The sequence below is a fragment of the Cervus canadensis genome, chromosome X (genome assembly GCF_019320065.1).
Source record: "Cervus canadensis isolate Bull #8, Minnesota chromosome X, ASM1932006v1, whole genome shotgun sequence".
Lineage (NCBI taxonomy): Eukaryota > Metazoa > Chordata > Mammalia > Artiodactyla > Cervidae > Cervus > Cervus canadensis.
In genome coordinates this window covers 45,410,098-45,428,764 of record NC_057419.1, presented here as the reverse complement: position 1 = coordinate 45,428,764, position 18,667 = coordinate 45,410,098, and the positions used below count along the sequence as shown (strand labels likewise).

Genomic DNA, 18,667 nt, shown 5'->3' with positions numbered 1-18,667 from the left:
TCACTGGGACAGAATGTTTGCTTCTAAGAGCCAACATGATTTTCAATCTGTACCCAAAGCTCTCCTGTTCCTCACAGAAAGCAGACAGTATTCATAGCCGGTATGCTGCCAAACAGGAACTGTCCCTGCTGCAGAGACCCGAAATACAGCCAGACTTCTTGTGACAAGTTGGAGAGCTGAGCGGTGACATCATTTGCTAACAATAGACGCACTTAAAATTAATGACTGTCTTCCACATCCCCTGGCGCTTTCATTTAAAACGCACTCAGCAGCGCAGACGATATTACTCTGACTACAAGGCACCAGGATTACAGATGACATGTTCCCGAAGAAGCAGGCAGGGATAGGACTCCACCTCCCCAGCTAGAGAAAAATGGCTGAATCAGCCTGACAAAACAAGGTCATGGTAGAATCAGAGGTGGCTCATAGCAGGGTAAATGTGGAGCAAAATGGAAAGAGAAATTCTCTGGACATGAGGTCTCCTGGCCTCTCCTCTCCCCCGACCCCATGGCAACCCTTGCAGGGTCTTCCTGCTGTCCACAGCACAATATCCCTCTTCCTTATCCTGCTTTACAGGGGTCTCCACCAAAGGCTTGCTTTAAACCATGAGTGTTTAATGAGGGCCAGGGTTTCTGCTTTATTTGCCTCCTGTCTTCAGAGTGCTTGATAAGGGTTAGGTTGTTGAATGAGTGAAGCTGCTAAGATTCAAATCATGACAATATCTGATAAAAGTCTTGCATTTATACACACACACACACACACACACACACACATAGTGGTTTAGTCACTAAGTCATGTCCTACTCTTTGCCATCCCATGGACAGTAGCCAGCCAGGCTCCTCTGTCCATGGGATTCTCCAGGCAAGAATACTGGAGTGGGTTGCCATTTCCCTCTCAGAGGATCTTCCCAACCCAGGGATCAAACCTGGGTCTCCTGCATTGCAGGGGGACTCTTTACCAACTGAGCCACCAGGAAAGCCCATATATAACACACATATAAAATGAAATTCTTCAAATCAGTTAATAAGGCAACCCAATTTTTAAAAATTGGCAAATATTTTAAAATATCTATTTCTTCAAGGAAGATATACAAAATGCTAATAAGCGTATGAAAAGATGCTCCATGTCAGTAGTCATTGGGGAAATGCAAACCCAAACCACAATGAGATGCCACCTCACACCCACCAGGATGGCTGGAATCAAAAAGACCGTTGCAAGTGTTGGTAGGGATGTGGAGCAACTGGGATTCTCAAAGTCTGCTGGTGGGAATGCGAAATGGTTCAGCCACTGTGGAGAACTGTTAGGCAGTTTCTTGGGTGGTAACTCAACAATTTACCATATGGGCCGGCAATCCCATTCCTATATAAAAAGGAAATGAAAACACATGTCCACAAAAAGACTTGCACCTGAGTCCTTACCTCAGCTTTAGTCACAAGAGTTGAAAACTGGAAGCAATCCAAATGTCCATCACCAGGTGACCGAATACACAAATGGCAATACATTCATACAATGGAACACTGTGTAGCAATAACAAAGAATTGTCAACTGGTATTTGGAACAACAGAGCTGAATTTCACAAACATAATGTTGATTGAAAGAACCATTTGATTTTGTTTACACGAAATTCTAGAACAGGCGAGGCTGTGCTTTGAAAACCATATCAGTGGTTACCTGGAAAAGAGGATGGGAAGGGAAAATTTCTGGGAGACAGGAATGTTCTAAACTGTGATTAGGATGGGGGTTACACAGGTGTCTATGTTTGTCATACTTGCTGAACTACATACACTTAAAATGGAGACATTTTATTGTAAGTAAATTATACCTGAATCAACTTGACTTAAAAAAAGGAAGGTTGTATGTAGAGAAAGAGAGCAGCTGCACCCCAGAACAAATCCTTCGTTATCGACCAGGTGCTGTGGGGGGCCGGGCAGTATGTGTGTGAGATTTGATGTCATTACATAGAGAAATAGCTCCTTCCTTTTGATTGCCAAGTAATTTTCCCTTGTTGGGGTGTACTGGTTTGTTTATCCATTGCCCTAGTGTTGAGCATTTAAGTTGTTTCCAGTTTGGGCCAAGTATCTTTAGGCCTGGAGGACTTTCTGAGGCCTAGTGTTTGCCTCAGATGGGACAGCTCGCCACCTCGAGATCCACAGGGCCTGTGAGGCCGTCAGTAGACCATCTCTCTGATGACCAACTGATTTCTCCACCCACCATGATTCACACTGGCCAGCAAAGCTGCAGTGTGAATCCTTGAGCCTTTCTTTTCTGTCACAGACAATCTCTGCATGATGTGAGAAGCAAGTTATGGGGTCCCTGTGAGAAGAGAGGCCATGGGATGGTCTCCCTCCTTGCATTTCTGCTTCTCTCAGCCTATTTGGTCCTGAACATCCAGCCCTGGGGCTTGGTCTCTGGAGTAGTTGGGATCGTATTTTCCAGGAGAGGGGAATGACTTGTACAGCCAAAGTGGCTGAAGAGATTTTGCTGAAATCAGAAAACGGACCGTATTTTCCCTTGCTATTTTGGTTTCATGAGACACAATTTCTTTGAAAACAATGAGGATGAAGAAACACTTCAAACTCATTCTGTGGTTGGAAACTCCATGAGTAACTGTTTTCCTAGCAAACCTCAAGAGGCCAAAGCACATACTTGAAAAGCCGAGGACCTGCGGAGAAATCCCTCAGCTGGTCTGCATTAAGACATCATTCAAAAAAATTAAAAAAGAGACATCATTCTGTGGGCATCTGAGCTTGGCCATCGCCGCCTCCCTGCAGCTTGGGGGCTGGACCAGAACACAGAGGCAGAGACCCATTTCCGGTCTTTTCCCCAATCCAGGGACAGCTTGTAACATTTTGTTGTTGTTTGAAGTAAAATTCACGTAATAGAAGATGAACTATTAACAAGTTGAAAGTGTAGAATTCGATGGCAGTTAGTACATTCACAATGTTGTGAAACTCTCCTCTCTGTCCAGTTGCAAAACATTATCACATCCTGAAAGGGAACCCAGTACCTATTTAGCAGTCACTCCTCACTCTTTTCTTCCCCTAAGCCCCTGGCAACAACTAATCCACGTTCTTTCTCCATAGATTTGCCTATTCTGGATATTTAATATAAATGAAATCATATGTGGTCTTGTGTGTCTGGCTGCTTTCACTTAGCACAATATTTTTGAGGTTCAGCCATGTTGTAGCATGGTTCAGTACTTCATTCCTTTCTATGGCAGATTAACATTCCACCGTGTGGCTAGACTATGTTTTGTTTGTCCATTTACCTGTTGATGAACATTTGTTACTTCCATCTTTGGGCTATTGTGGGAGATTTGTGTACAAGTATTTGTTAGAACACCTACTTTCACTGAGGAGTGAAACTGCTGGGGCATATGGTAACTTTGATGTTTAAAGTGAGTGAAAGTGTTAGTTGCTCAGTTGTGTCCAACTCTGCAACCCCATGGACTGTAGCCAGCCAGGCTCCTCTGTCCATGGAATTCTCCAGGCAAGAATACTGGGGTGGGTAGCCATTCCCTTCTCCAGGGGATTTTCCCAACCCAGGGATTGAACCTGGGTCTCCTGCATTGTATGCAGATTCTTTACCGTCTGAGCCACCAGGGAAGCCCAACTTTATGTTACACCCTGTGACATTTTGTACCACACAGGTGAATCCCATCTTTATAAAGTTGGTCCACCTAGACCCCTGGTTTTTGACTTGGGCTTTATATTGGAATTCCCTATGGAGCTTTAAGAGTACTGATACCTGGTTCCACTCTGGAAAATTCTGATGTAATAAAAACTCCATAGGTGCTTTTAATGTGCAGCCCAGGTAGCGAACCATTCTAAATTCTTCCTTTGCAGTCTAACTTGTAGTAATAACTTCAATATTCTGATGCTTGGTATTTTGCATTCCACCCTTGGGCAGACATTCACCTGGTCCTTGAAGTACTGATCCTTTGGTGAGATTTAATCTTGTGACAACAGTGCTCACGGAACCTGCTGTTGGCTTGGCTCAGTGCTTTCATAGCTATTTTCAAGCATTACCAGTCATCTGTTCCTCACAACTGTCAACCTGTTAACAGGTGAGGAAACTGAGATACAAAACAAAAACCAAAAAAGGCAGTGTCATCAGAGTTTATGAGAGACCTAGAGTGACAGGTGGCTGCCTCTGGGTGAGTGTTTCCAGACTGAATGCTCTGGAAAACCCCCACATGGGAATACCGGAGCTATGACAGAGGCAGGCTGAGCCAAGGCTGGTTCTGCTGAATTTCTCATCTTCCCCTCCTTACCTCAGGCTGGTAAGTAAAAGCATTGAAGACTTTTCAGATTTCCACATGGATCCTTCCCCAAAATTCCAATGGGTGAAAATAAATTGCTAAGCAACTGCCAGTGAGTTTGACTTTCTCTTCTCACACACTGTGATCTTTATTTTAATTTGGCAAATGTATTTTTGGCCAAGGTATTCCCATGGAACTCAGCTCTGGACAGCCAAGGAGATTTGTCTTTGGAATGACCACTTCTGATTCCAGGAGAGACCACTTTTCATTTGAATTTCAAAAAAAATCAGGGATGGCGTAAACAATTTTTTATTCCATTTTCGATATTTCCTGGTGATGAATGGCATGGAGCTTTGTTTTGGTTGACAGGCGCTGCCTGGTCTCAAGTTTGAGTTGTTTTTTCTCTTTCAAGGTGAAGAATTCAAGAGGTTCTGGGAGAGGGGGAGGGGAAGGGGCCAGAAGGAGGCGATGGTACTTGAGAGAACCTGTCTCACTTAGGATGTTGCTCAGGAATGGCACTGCAAGCCTTAGAACCCACTCCAGGTCACTGAAGATGAGAAGGGGTTTATTCAGAGATGCTAGGTGTTCCCAGACTTCCTGGTTGGAGGTCCACCCCCCTGAAGCAATGCCTAAATTAGGTAGGGGGGCAGTTCCAGCAAGATCCCATGGCCACCACATGCTGGGTGCCGGATGCCAGAAATTCCACCATGGGAGCCATGGGAACCATCTTGGTCAGAAAATGGTTTCTGCCTGGCACCAAGTTCTGAAGTCAAGCCTTGCTGGGTGTGTGGGACTGGCAGAGCTACGTCACATGCCTGGGGCCTAACTGCAAGGGAAGTTGAGAAAAGAGTTTCTGGTTTCTATCTTGAGGAGGCAGGACTTAAAATGTAGGAAATTCCCTAAATGTACGAACAGTACTTAAAAGGTTGTGGGAGGCCAGAAAAGGGCACTGGTCTGTGCAGATGGTTTGAGTAGGTTTCTGAAATGGAAACAGGGCAATGTCTCAGAAATAGCTATAGCAGGGCCTTATGCTAAAGGGCTGGCCTGGAGCTTTCCACTCTCCCTGGTCTCCTTTTCTGTGATCCTCAGGGCCGATTTAGTTCTCTGCACACTAGTTTCCTCAGCTTGTCTTTGGCTCTTGCTCTGATTGACTCTGCCTAGGTCAGATGTTCACCTGCAGTCCAAACAGCTGTGACTCGGAGAAGGCTGCAGAGACACATAGGACTCTACGTGGGGTATTTTTTCTTAGACGTGGTGCTTGGCAACAGCTGTTGTCCAGCTGTGGAAATGAGAGCCAGAAGGGCCCTCCAAGGTCAGGAAGTGCAGGCTTTTCAGTTCACAGTTACAGAAAGGGAAGCTCAGAAAGGTTGGTGGTGTTTAATTACCCTGGACCAGTTTCCTTTTTTGTGAGAAGAGAATAATAATTACCTTACAGGGTTGTCATATTAAATTAAATGATATAGCAAGCTTCAGTTCAGTTCAGTTGCTCAGTCATGTCCGACTCTTTGCGACCCCATGAATTGCAGCACGCCAGGCCTCCCTGTCCATCAACTCCCAGAGTTTACTCAAACTCATGTCCATTGAGTCGGTGATGCCATCCAACCATCTCATCCTCTGTTGTCCCCTTCTCCTCCTGCCCCCAGTCCCTCCCAGTATCAGGGTCTTTTCCAATGAGTCAACTCGTCACATGAGGTGGCCAAAGTATTGGAGTTTCAGCTTCAGCATCAGTCCTTCCAATGAACACCCAGGACTGATCTCCTTTAGGATGGACTGGTTGAATCTCTGCCCTGAGCAAATACTTATTAAAAGTTGGTTCTTGTAAGAGCAAAAGAAACCCATAAATGATGATTAATTTGAAAAGCAGTAGACATGCTTATATCACCTGGACAACATAGGGTGCCATACGTCCCAAACTGTGTCCTTTGCATATCAGCAGTCTTTGGGGGTGGAATACATCTGCAGGTCATGTGCTGTTGAGCTCCTAGAACCACTTCAAGCAGCTCTGTTCTGGGACTGCATATATGTGTAATCGTGTAGAACGTATTCTTATGTCAGCTCTCTTTTGCTCACCATAATGTTTTTGTTGTGTCAGTAGTTTGTTCCTTTTTATTGCTGAGTTGTATTCCACTGAATGACTATGTTGTAATTAATTTCTCTGCTGTTGAGTAATTTCCTGTTTTGTTCTATTCTGAATAAGCCACAATGAACTTTCTTGTACAGTCTTTATGTGGACATTATTTTTTCGTTTCTCTTGGGTAAATACCTAGGAAAGGAATTGCTGAATCACAGTCATATGTTTAGCTTTAATAGATACTGTCAAAATTTTCCTAAGTCATTGAACTATATTTTCGATTCTCATCAATGATGTAAGAGAATCCCATTGCTCTACATCCTTACCAGTATTTAGGGTTGTCACCCATTCTAGTGAGTGTGTAGGGAATCTGATTGTAATTTTCATTTGCACTTCCCTAATGGCTAATGAGGTACAGCACCTTTTCATGTGCTTAATGGCTACTTAATAAATTCTTTTGTAAAGTGTTCAGGTCTTTTACTCATTTTCATTTAGTTTGTCTTCTCATTCTTCATTCATAGGAGTAGTTGTTATATTCTGTATACAAGTCATACACACACAAACGGTATCTTTTTAAAAAAAATAGCTTTATTGAGGTATAGTTGATATATAACAAATTAAACATATTTAAGGTATATCCTTGTGAAACTATCAAGACAATTGAGACAATGAATATATCCCACATCCATCACCCCCCAAATTCATGCCCCTTTATAATCCTTCCCTTCTGCCCCTCCGTGCCTGCCCACCGATCCCCAGGCAACCACTAATCTTTCTGTTACTATATGCCAATTTATAGTTTCTAAAATTTTTTGTAAATGGAATCATATAGTACGTGCTCATTTTTGTCTGGCTTCTTTCATTCAGCAGAATTATCTCGAGGATCATCCATGTTGCATATATCAATAATCTATTCCTTTTAAACACTGAGTAGTATTCCATTGTATGCATATATCATAATTTATTTACTCATTCAACTTTTGATGGGTGTTTGTGTTGTTTCCAGCTTTGGGTTATTATGAATAAAGTTGCTGTGAACATTCATGCTCAAGCCTTTTGTATGAACATGTGCTTTTATTTCTCTACAAGTCGAATGAACTGATCATAAGGCAGGTGTATGTCTAACTTTTAAAAAAACTGCCACATTGTTTCCAATGTGGTTACACCATTTGACATTCCCACCAGCAGTATAAGAGAGTTATATATGCTTTCCAACACTTTGTATGGTCAGTCTTTCTAATTTTAGTCATTCTAATAGGTAACTTTTCTTCCCCTGAGTTTTATGGTTTTATTAGCAGAAACAAAATGTGCACACCAGCTGTCTATTCATTTTCTTCATTGTGCAGGCTGGTGTTGGGATTGGTGATTCTGATGGCCAGCTGGGCTGCTCTTTTCACAATGGCCTTGTGGTTCCTGGAGGAGACATTGTGAGCAGTCTCAGCACAGTAAGATTTTTTGTCCATCAGCAGTACTTCAAGCTCCTTGACATTGTGGATGAGGTACTTCCCGAAGCCGCTGGGCAGCATATACCTTGTTTTCTTGTTCCTCTCGTAACTGATGCTGGGCATCAAGATCTGGCTTTTGAATCTCCCGCACACCCTGTCATCATTGCCTCTCGGTTTCCGCCAGTTCTGCTTAATTTTGACATATTGTTCTGACTGGTGCTGGATTAACCTTTTGGTCCCCTTTTGGGTGATCTTGGGCTTCAGGTGGGGTCTGAAGGTGGCCATGATGCTGAGTAAGAGCTACCTGCCACCTCTATAGGCAGCACACTGAGGAAGAGAGAGCAATAGGTGACTATTTTAACTTGCAATTCCCTAACAACTAATGATGTTGACCATCTTTTCATGTCTTTGTCTCCTGTATATCTTTTTTTGGTAGTGTTTCTTCTAATATTTTGCCCATTTATTAATTGGGTGATTTGTTTCTTATACTTTATTATTTAATATTATTTATAAAATTATATTTAGTTTAATATTATTTAATAAATTATTATAATTTATTGCCTATTTTCTTATTGAGTTTTTAGAGTTCTCTACAAATGCTGAATACAGGTCATTTATGAAATATATACAAAGGATATATATATAAATATACCTTAAATATCTTTTCTCACAGTCTGTGCTTTTTTTTTTTTAAAGATTTACTTATTTATTTATTAAAAAAATTTTTTTTCCATTTATTTTTATCAGTTGGAGGCTATTTACTTTACAATATTGTAGTGGTTTTTGCCATACATTGACATGAATCAGCCATGGATTTACAAGTATTCCCCATCCTGAACCCCCCTCCCACCTCCCTCCTCATCCCATCCCTCTGGGTCATCCCAGTGCACCAGCCCCGAGCACTTGTCTCATGCATCCAACCTGGACTGGCGATCTGTTTCACACTTGACAATATACATGTTTCAATGCTATTCTCTCAGATCATCCCACCCTCGCCTTCTCCCATAGAGTCCAAAAGTCTGTTCTATACATCTGTGTCTCTTTTTCTGTCTTGCATATAGGGTTATCATTACCATCTTTCTAAATTCCATATATATGCGTTAGTATACTGTATTGGTGTTTATCTTTCTGGCTTACTTCACTCTGTATAATGGGCTCTAGTTTCATCCATCTCATTAGAACTGATTCAAATGAATTCTTTTTAATGGCTGAGTAATATTCCATGGTGTATATGTACCACAGCTTCCTTATCCATTCATCTGCTGATGGGCATCTAGGTTGCTTCCATGTCCTGGCTATTATAAACAGTGCTGCGATGAACATTGGGGTGCACGTGTCTCTTTCAGATCTGGTTTCCTCGGTGTGTATGCCCAGGAGTGGGATTGCTGGGTCATATGGCAGTTCTATTTCCAGTTTTTTAAGGAATCTCCACACTGTTCTCCATAGTGGCTGTTTATGAGATATATACAAAGAGATATATACAATGAGATATATACATTTATGAGATATATACAAAGGATATATATAAATATACCTTAAATATCTTTTCTCACAGTCTGTGCTTGTTTTTCTGTTTTCTTGACAGTGTCTTTCAAAGAGCAGAAGTTTTAAATTTTGATGTCTCTAATTTATTACTTTTTTCTTTTATGGTTAATGCTTTTTTTTTTTCCTAAGAAATCTTTACCTATGACGAGGTCACAAAGACATTCTCCTGTGTTATCTTCAAGAAGCTTTATAATTTTAGCTTTTATATTGAGATCTATGGTCCATCTAAAATGAGTTTTTGTGTATGCTGTGAGGTAGGAGTCAGTATTCTTTTTTATTTTCTAGGAGTTGCAATATGCATCTTTAATTTATCATGCTCTACTGTCCCTACCTCCTCCTGGCATGGAAAAACTCTCTTGTCTATTTGATTAAACAAAAATAAAATAAGCTACATGGGAACAATTTTAAAGTCCAAAGAGATACCAACTTTAAGGCTGCAGTAGCTGATACAGCATCCCCTAGCTATCTTCTTCAGCCTTCTCTATGGACCACAGACATACATTCAGATGCCTGTGAGCTAACATGGGAGTTTTTGAACACTTTTCCATTGGTTCTTCACCAGCTCATTTCCACAGGTTCTTCACCAGGCCTGTTAAGCCTGAGGCCTGCAGTATATCATTTAAGATTTAAAAGTAAAACTCCAGAGCTGGGGAAAAAACCCACCCCAAACAAAAACCCACATTAAAGGTTTTTGGGGAAACCTTTGCTTCCCCATTCTCCATTTAATTGATGGAATCCACACCACCGTTGCAAAGTCCATTTTTAAAAGTGTCAAAAGGCAGTCAGCACCCAGGTGGGCTTGCAGCATGGTTTCTGTGACCCAGGCAGGTATTTTGGTGGTGCTATCCCTTACATCATGTCTGTATCACGGTCTCCTTTGAATAAATCTTTTACAGTTTCATGTCTAACGTAAGATCCTTATGAGAGTACAATTTAGTGTACCTCCTGTCTCATTCTTTATGCTATGGTCATATTTTTCATTTACATATGAAACATATGTAAATGTTTCATTTCATATTTCATTACATATTATTACATTGTTATTTTTGTTTTCAACAGTCACTTGTCTGTTAAGCAATTAAGGTGAGAGGACAGTAGTCTTTCATATTTAGTGGCATATTTGCCATTTCCATGGCTCTTCATTCCTTCCTGTGGATCTCACTTTCATCTAGTGTCATTTTCCCTCAAGCTAAAGAATGTCTTCATTTCTTGGTCTGCAGAAGATCTGCTGGAGATGCATTTGCTCAGATTTTGTTAACCTGAAAGCATCTCTATTTTACTTCATTTTTGAAGATATTTCCATTGGATATAGAATTCTAGGTTGCCAGATTTTGCTTTTCTTTCAGCAGTTTAAAAGATATTTTATGTTTGGGCACAAGAGTATATATAGCCATTTCAGAAAAGGTTTTATTTTAAGATACTTCCTTTAAGGAACATTTGTCTAGACACGTCTTCCTTGCCTTGTGTGAAATTAATAGCTTAAAAAGAACTCTGTGAATGGTTCCAAATGCAAACTTTGAAATTGTTGAATAACTTAATTAAGATGCATTTCATTCCTGGTTTATGAAAAAAAGGATATCATGTTATTGTCTTATGGCTCCTTTGTTGCTGATAAGTCAGGCATCATTTTTAAATTGATATTTCTGTATGTAATGTGTTTTTTTTCTCTGGATGTCTTGAAGAATTTTCTCTTTACTTTGGTTTTCAGCAGTTTGACTGTGATGTGCCTAGATAAATGTGTTTGTGTGTGTTTGATATTAGTTGGGAGTTTGCTGAGCTTTGTGATTTTAATCAAATTTTGGAAACTGTCTTCAATTATTTTTCTGCCATATTCTCTCTCTTTTCTCCTCTGGGACTCCAAATACATGCATGTTAGTCTAATTGCTTAATATTGTCCCAGAGGTCATCGAGGCTGTGATATTTTTTCCAATCTTTTTTTTTTGTCTCTGAGCTTCATTTTGGGTAATTTATTTTGACTTCTTTCAAATTCATGAATATTCTGTGTTTAGTCTGCTATTTTTCTTATTCAATGATTTAAAAAAAATTTTAGATATGGAATTATTTCAGTACTAAGATTTCTATTAGGTTCATTTTCATAGTTTCCATACCTCTTTTTTAAAGATATATAATTGATCCATACCTCTTCTAAAATTCACATTCCTCATGTCTTCATCCATTATACCCATCTTTTCCTATAAATTCCTTAACATTTATAATAAATCCTTGTTTTGTAATTTCAATGTCTGGGCTGTCACTGTGTCTGCTGCTGTTGACTATATTTTTTCCTCTTGAGAAATGTCATGTTTTGCTGCTTCTTCACATCTTGTTTTAACAATCTTGTTTAGTCAGTAAGTCCTGTCCGACTCTTTTGCAACCCCATGGACTGTGGCCTGCCAGGCTCCTGAGAATCTAGTTTCTATAACTACTATCTACAATATCTGCTATACATCAAATACTACTAGATTTGTCCATTTTGGACAGAGGAGCTTCTTCACATATCTAGTAGTATTTGATGTACAGCAGATATTGTAGATAGTAGTTATAGAAACTCAACATTCTCTTATCTTCCTTTGAAGCATGCTGAATTTTCTTCTGGCATTTGGTTAAACTACCAGCAGATTCCCTTGATCCATGGGAAGCTTGGTTTCAGTCTTTGTTAGGGAAGGCCTAGTTTAGTTTTACCCTTTGCCCTGGGAAATGGTCTTTATTCCTAAGGTGTGACCCTCTGGGGTTTCAATGGAAAGCTCGAAGTATTTTATAAGCCCTTCTAACTTGGTGGACTTTGAACTCTTAATCTGTTTCCCATTACCGGGAAATTGCTGAAATCTCTGTTTAATGCTTTTGGCCTTCTATTCTTGGCTCCTTGGAGTCATCCCTTCCCCACACACTTGAGGACTCAAACAAGGATCTAAGTGAGGCAAGTTTGTGTGCCAATTTTCTGGCACCTCTTTTGTGGCTCCCTCTTTCTCATGGTTTCCCTCCTCAGGCCACTGCTGCTGCTATACACTCTGACCTCTTAATTTCTCAGCCCAGTAAGACTCTTGCTTTCTGCTTGAGCTCTACTGCCCATGGACTTAGCAAGTGGTGCTAGTGGTAAAGAACCTGCCTGCGAATGCAGGAGACATAAGAGGTGAGGGTTCGATCCCTGGGTTAGGAAGATCCCCTGGAGGAGGGCATGGCAACCCACTTTGATATTCTTGCCTGGAGAATCCATGGACAGAGGAGCCTGATGGGCTTTCCATCATGTCACAAAGAGTTGGACACGACTGAAGTGACTTAGCATGCATGCCCAGGTGCAGGGTGGACTTGAAAATGCCCTGCGAGGAAAAGCCAGTTAGATGTGCCTCTCACCCAGTTTGCTTCTCTTCACTTAAGGGTCCTATCTCCTCTGGCCACCTGTTTAGGTTTGTTTCCAAAAGTGCCTTCAAATGATTTTTCTTTTTCAATTCAAGTATAGTTGATTTCCATTTCAAATGATTTCTTAAAAATATTTTTCCAGAGTTGACACTAGCAATCAGCAGGAATGTTAGTCTGATACAAGCTACCCTGCCATTATTGCAAGCAAAACTTGCTCAACTATGTTACTATTTTTGTTGTTGTTGTGTAGTTGCTAAGTTGTTTCTGATTCTTTTGAGACCCCATGGCCTGTGGCCTGCCACGCTCCTCTGTCCATGGGATTCTCCAGGCAAGAAAACTGGATCAGGTTGCCATTTCCTCCTCCAGGGATCTTCCCAACCCAGGGATGGAACCCACGTCTCCTGCATTGGCTATTATTTTTAATAATTAATTGATTGGCTGCACTGTGCATCATCCGGGGATCTTAGTTCCCTAACCAGGGATCAAACCCAAGCCCCCAGTAGTGGAAGCATAGGGTCTTTACCATTGGACCATGAGGGAAGTTCCTATGTTACTATTTTATAAAGTTTTGTTTTGGTGCCCTGTTTTTCTGGATCATTAGGCACACACTTAGCCTTCATGTTGGGTAAACCCATACTGGAGTTTGGTTGTCTGTTCTAAGAATTTACTTGATTTAGTTTAAACTTCACTAAATAATCCAGTAAATCAGTTATTGTTCATCAGTTCAGTTGCTCAGTCGTGTCCGACTCTTTGCGACCCCATGAATCGCAGCACGCCAGGCCTCCCTGTCCATCACCAACTCCCGGAGGTTACTCAAACCCATGTCCATCGAGTTGGTGATGCCATCCAACCATCTCATTATTGTTCATAATGGCTATTGTTATTGTTCATAATGGCTATCAAAGTTTCAGAGGTTGAAAACAGCTCTTTAATAGTGACAACATCTAAAAAAAACATAGTGACAACATCTTGAGTGTTTAAAGTTAAAAAAAATTTTTTTATTTTGTGAAATAGGTAATACATTCACATGGCTCAAAATATACAAGGTAAAAAGGATATATAATAAAATGCTTCACCTCCACCTTTTGCATGTATTAAAAAAAAAAACTGGCAGCGAAACAGCCAAAAATTTGATCTCTTGCATTATACAAACAAATTGAATATATCCTGTCTGTCATAATCCAATGAATTCTTTGACAAAGTTTTAAAAATAAATGACATTCCCAAGCAGGAATTGTTACAGAGGAAGGCATCAATTCCATTTAATTCTGCAAATATTTACTGAGCCATATAGTGTGCTTAAAACAATATTATCTATTGTGGAGTAGAAACATGAGTCATATGGTTGAGAGTGCACTTCCCTTAATTAGAAAGGAGAAGAGAGTAGAATGAAGGACTCTTTGTAAGGAAACCTGATGCCTCTGCTTGACCCAGTTGGAAGAGTTAATAGAAAAAGGTTCGGCCTCTGTGCAGCCAACGCCTGGTTAAGGTTGTATTCTTGGCCCTGTCTCTCTAACAGGGTGTCTGTCCCGCCCAGCTGCTGCCCTCTTTACAGCCAAGTCCAGCACAGGGTCCAAGAACCTTGCTGGAACTTTGGTGTCTAGTTCACACTTCTTTGGGAGAAGGGAAAGCAAAGTCTCTGGAACATTAGAATGTTGAACTAGCTACAGGGTACAACTCAAGGGCTGCTCAAAGGGCTGAGTGTTCTCTAGCCAAGTCTCACAGGGCTGAATCCCCTTCCTGGCAGCTGAGAAAAACATGAGTGTCCATAACAGATGTACTGAAAAGACAACTGGACGCTGAGCAAAGCTACAGAGGCAGCAGCAAGCAGATCGACAGACTCCTTGTGTGGCCACAACTTCAGGTTCCCACAAAGGCTTGGTTAGGCAAAGCAGGGTAATGTGTACACAGTGGCAGAGACTGTGTGGTAAGTCAGGGTGTTTGCTAGGAATTGGGGAGCGCTGCTGAGGACATGTAGAAATTCTGAATAACAGTGGTCAGGTTTTACATCTGGGTACCTTTGTTCCTCTTGCAAGAATTTCAGGTGGAGCAGAGCCCACTTGCCAGCTGGTCCTGTCCAGAGAATAAAACTTGTGCATCCTCCATGCTGCCTTTTCCGCTGGAACTCAAGATGAGGCTTGGGACTTCTGGCTACCACACAGAAGCAGGCCATGCCACTCTGCTTTCCTGCAGGGGGCGAGCCACCTGGAGGGCTTTGGAAGTCTGTAGCTGATCTTCCATTCAAATGCTCAGAACAAAATTAATTTATAAGCGCCAGTCCTTTCCTGTAATGTGCAAAAAAGGCTCTAGAGAACAAAGGCTGGTGAATGGAAGTTAACCACACAATGTCCATAAGTACTTTTTCAGATGTGTGAGATGATAATTTATTTAGTGTGCTGTCCTTATGGCTTACTTATAGTGACTGTTAGAGAAAAAAAAAAGATTGATAGGTTTTCCCAACCTATTCCCCAATTGCCCACCCCCCTTTTGTGACCTTGCTGTATCACATGTGGGATCTTAGTTCCCCCACCAGGGATCAAACCCATGCCCCCTGCAGTGGGAACACCAGGGAAGTCCCTAATTCTCCCTTCTTCATGAGACTTAATTTACTCAGTAGGGGTTTTCAGGAATTGAATTCTTATGATGGGAGGGACTATAGCAGCACCAATAGAAATATAATGCAAGCCACACATGTTTAAATTCTCTAAGCAGGCCAATAAAAAAGGTAAAAAAGAAAACACTGCTATTGATTTTTAATATTTTAGCTAAGCCAATATATCTAAAATATCATTTTAACATGTAATCAATATAAAAATTGATGAGATATTTAAAATAATTTTTTTGGACTTCCCTGGTGGTCTAGTGGTTAAGACTCCATGCTTCCAGTTGCAGGGAGCACAGATCAGTCCTTGGTCAAGGAACAGAGATCCTTCATGTCTCCCAGTGTGGCCAAAAAGAAAAAAAAATGTTTAAAATACCTTCTTTTGCTACTAAGTCTTTGGGATCTGGTGTGTATTTTTCACTTTGAGCACACCTCAGTTCGGGCTAGTCACATTTTATTTTTTTTTTTGATAAAAACAGTCACACAGCATTTATTGTCATCTGGTAATAACATAAGGGTGAGCAGAACAATATGAATACAAGTTTTAGAACTATATCTCTAACAAAAGACACCTAAAAAACCAAACGGTATTGCCAAACAGTTTCTCACTTCATCTATCACTTCTAGTTGGAGACACTTTGGAGCAGAGTAATGTTATCTCCTTTTAGCATGATCCGACCCAGTTGTTTTCTTGATTTTGTTTTAGAATGAATCTCTTCTGCATCATCTAATACGAGGTTCATATACTCATCAAAACCAATGATACAGCCCTCTATCCGCATATTCACTTGCTCATAAAGCCACACCTGAATCCGCGATCTATTTTGCAAGTATCTGAAGATGAGATTGATGGGCTGCACCATCACCTTCTGCACCTTCTGGCCCTGGCCCCGGTACGCCATGCTGGACACTCACAAGCACCACACTACTCCACACTCTCCCTAGTCACATTTTAAATGCTCAACAGCCAAGTGTGGCTGGGGGCTAGGGACTGCGCAGCACAAGGCTAGAGCAGAGGCCACAGTGATGCTCTTCAGGTCCGTCTATGCATGCAGACAACGAGCCTTCTGGGCCCCATTCTAGGAGAGCACAAGCGATGATACAGGCAGGAGAAGGGTGGTTAGGATGGGGTCAGGTGCCGGATTCCAGCTGAGTTTTGCTGATGAACAGAACTGGAAAGCCAAGGGAAAGGACACGGTGGGTGGGAAAACCTGAGTAAGGTCTGGAAGGTGGAACGAGTGCCGCGCGGGACGTTTGAGAACTTGATGGATGGCCGCATCCCGCCACGCGGAGGACTAGGATCCAACCTGGGGAGATCCTGTGGCTGACAGTTGCCTTTTCTGTCTTTTCTCCCCCTTCCCCGCCCGGTCCCCATCAGCGATGATCCTCGGCCTGCCCAGCGCCCGGGCCGCCGAGGACACCTGCGTGAACGCCTGCCCGGCCGCCTGCGTCTGCAGCAGTGTGGAGCGCCGCTGCGCCGTGCGCTGCGACCGCGCGGGCCTCCTGCGGGTGCCGGCCGAGTTCCCATGCGAGGCGGCCTCCATCGACCTGGACCGCAACGGCCTGCGCTTCCTGGGCGAGCGGGCCTTCGGCACGCTGCCGTCGCTGCGCCGCCTGTCGCTGCGTCACAACAACCTGTCCTTCATCACGCCCGGCGCCTTCAAGGGCCTGCCGCGCCTGGCCGAGCTGAGCCTGGCGCACAACGGCGACCTGCGCTACCTGCACGCGCGCACCTTCACCGCTCTCGGCCGCCTGCGCCGCCTCGACCTGACAGTCTGCCGCCTCTTCAGCGTGCCCGAGCGCCTTCTGGCCGAGCTGCCCGCCCTGCGCGAGCTCGCCGCCTTCGACAACCTGTTCCGCCGCGTGCCCGGCGCGCTGCGCGGCCTGGCCAACCTGACGCATGCGCACCTGGAACGCAGCCGCATCGAGGCCGTGGCCTCCAGCTCGCTGCTGGGCCTGCGCCGCCTGCGCTCGCTCAGCCTACAGGGCAACCGCGTGCGCGCCGTGCACGGCGGCGCCTTCCGCGACTGCGGCGCCCTGGAGCACCTGCTGCTCAACGACAACCTGCTGGCCGCGCTGCCGGCCGATGCCTTCGTCGGCCTCCGCCGCCTGCGCACGCTCAACCTGGGCGGCAACGCGCTGGGCCGCGTGGTGCGCGCCTGGTTCGCCGAGCTGGCCGAGCTCGAGCTGCTCTACCTGGACCGCAACCGCATTGCCTTCGTGGAGGAGGGCGCCTTCCAGAACCTCTCGGGCCTCCTGGCCCTGCATCTCAACGGCAACCAACTCACCGTGCTTGCCTGGGCCGCCTTCCAGCCCGGCTTCTTCCTGGGCCACCTCTTCCTCTTCCGCAACCCGTGGCGCTGCGACTGCCGCCTGGAGTGGCTGCGGGACTGGATGGAGAGCTTCGGGCGCACCGCCGACGTGCCCTGTGCCTCCCCGGGCTCCGTGGCTGGCCTCGACCTCCGCCAGGTGGCCTTCGGGCGCTCGTCCGCAGGCTTCTGTGTGGACCCCGACGAGCTGAACCTCACGGCTTCCAGTCCCGGCCCATCCCCAGAGCCGGCGGCCACCACAGTGAGCAGGTTCAGCAGCCTCCTCTCCAAGCTGTTGGCCCCGAGGGCCCCGGTGGTGGAGACGGCCAATACCACCAAGGAGGGGCCGGTCAACACCTCGCTGTCCGACAGCCTTCCCTCCCTCGGGGTAGGCGGCTCGGGCCACAAGACCCCGTTTGTCGTGGGCTCTGGTCTCCTGCTCAGCGTGGCCCAGCACGTGCTGTTTGTCCTCTAGAGGGACCGACTGTGCCCCACTGGGGTGGCCCCGACTACCCTGGTGGGGCGGAGGGGAGGTTGTTAACTGGGCTGGATGGTGGTTGGTGGGGAGAGGGGCACAGGATGGGGGCAGGGAGTGAAAGTTTCCGCGAAGGATGGAAGGACCAGGCTGCCATCAGAGGTGACCTGGGAAGAGGAGGACCTTGGGAAATACCCTGTGCGGGAGGGTGGGGTTTATGGATTTCTGCCCTTGTCACATGAGCATCAATTGCAAAAGAGAAGCAACAATGAATAGGTGCCCTCTGGTGAGAAGACTAGGAATTGGAAGTTTCTGTGGCTACAGAACTCCATCCCTGCTCCTCCCCACCCCCATCTTCTAGGAAACTGGGTCTGCATGCCTGAATTGGAGTTAATCCATTCAGTTCAGTTCAGTCGCTCAGTCGTGTCTGGCTCTTTGCGACCCCATGGACTGCAGCACGCCAGTTAATCCATTCGCTAAGTACTAAAAACGGTGCCAATTCTCCTGGTGGGGCAACCATTAAGGCCAATCCCTTTGTTTTCTAGTACAACCCTCCTCCCCCTCCCCCAGGAGCCTGGGGACACTAGGGTCCAGGAAGATGG

At 44.2% G+C, this 18,667-nt stretch overlaps 3 protein-coding genes across 3 annotated transcripts; 1 reads left to right on the top strand and 2 right to left on the bottom strand.

Moving 5' to 3' along the window:
* Nucleotides 1-7,654: 7,654 nt before the first annotated feature.
* Nucleotides 7,655-8,062, bottom strand: LOC122435412 (60S ribosomal protein L32-like). The gene has a single exon (XM_043459568.1). It carries the CDS (start codon nucleotides 8,060-8,062, stop codon nucleotides 7,655-7,657), a length of 408 nt encoding a protein of 135 aa, XP_043315503.1.
* Nucleotides 8,063-15,888: 7,826 nt separating this feature from the next.
* LOC122435021 (small nuclear ribonucleoprotein E) lies at nucleotides 15,889-16,219 on the bottom strand. The gene has a single exon (XM_043458859.1). It carries the CDS (start codon nucleotides 16,181-16,183, stop codon nucleotides 15,905-15,907), a length of 279 nt encoding a protein of 92 aa, XP_043314794.1. The 5' UTR covers nucleotides 16,184-16,219; the 3' UTR covers nucleotides 15,889-15,904.
* Nucleotides 16,220-16,661: 442 nt separating this feature from the next.
* Nucleotides 16,662-18,065, top strand: NYX (nyctalopin). Its single transcript, XM_043459723.1, has one exon. It carries the CDS (start codon nucleotides 16,662-16,664, stop codon nucleotides 18,063-18,065), a length of 1,404 nt encoding a protein of 467 aa, XP_043315658.1.
* The last annotated feature ends 602 nt before the right edge of the window (nucleotides 18,066-18,667 follow it).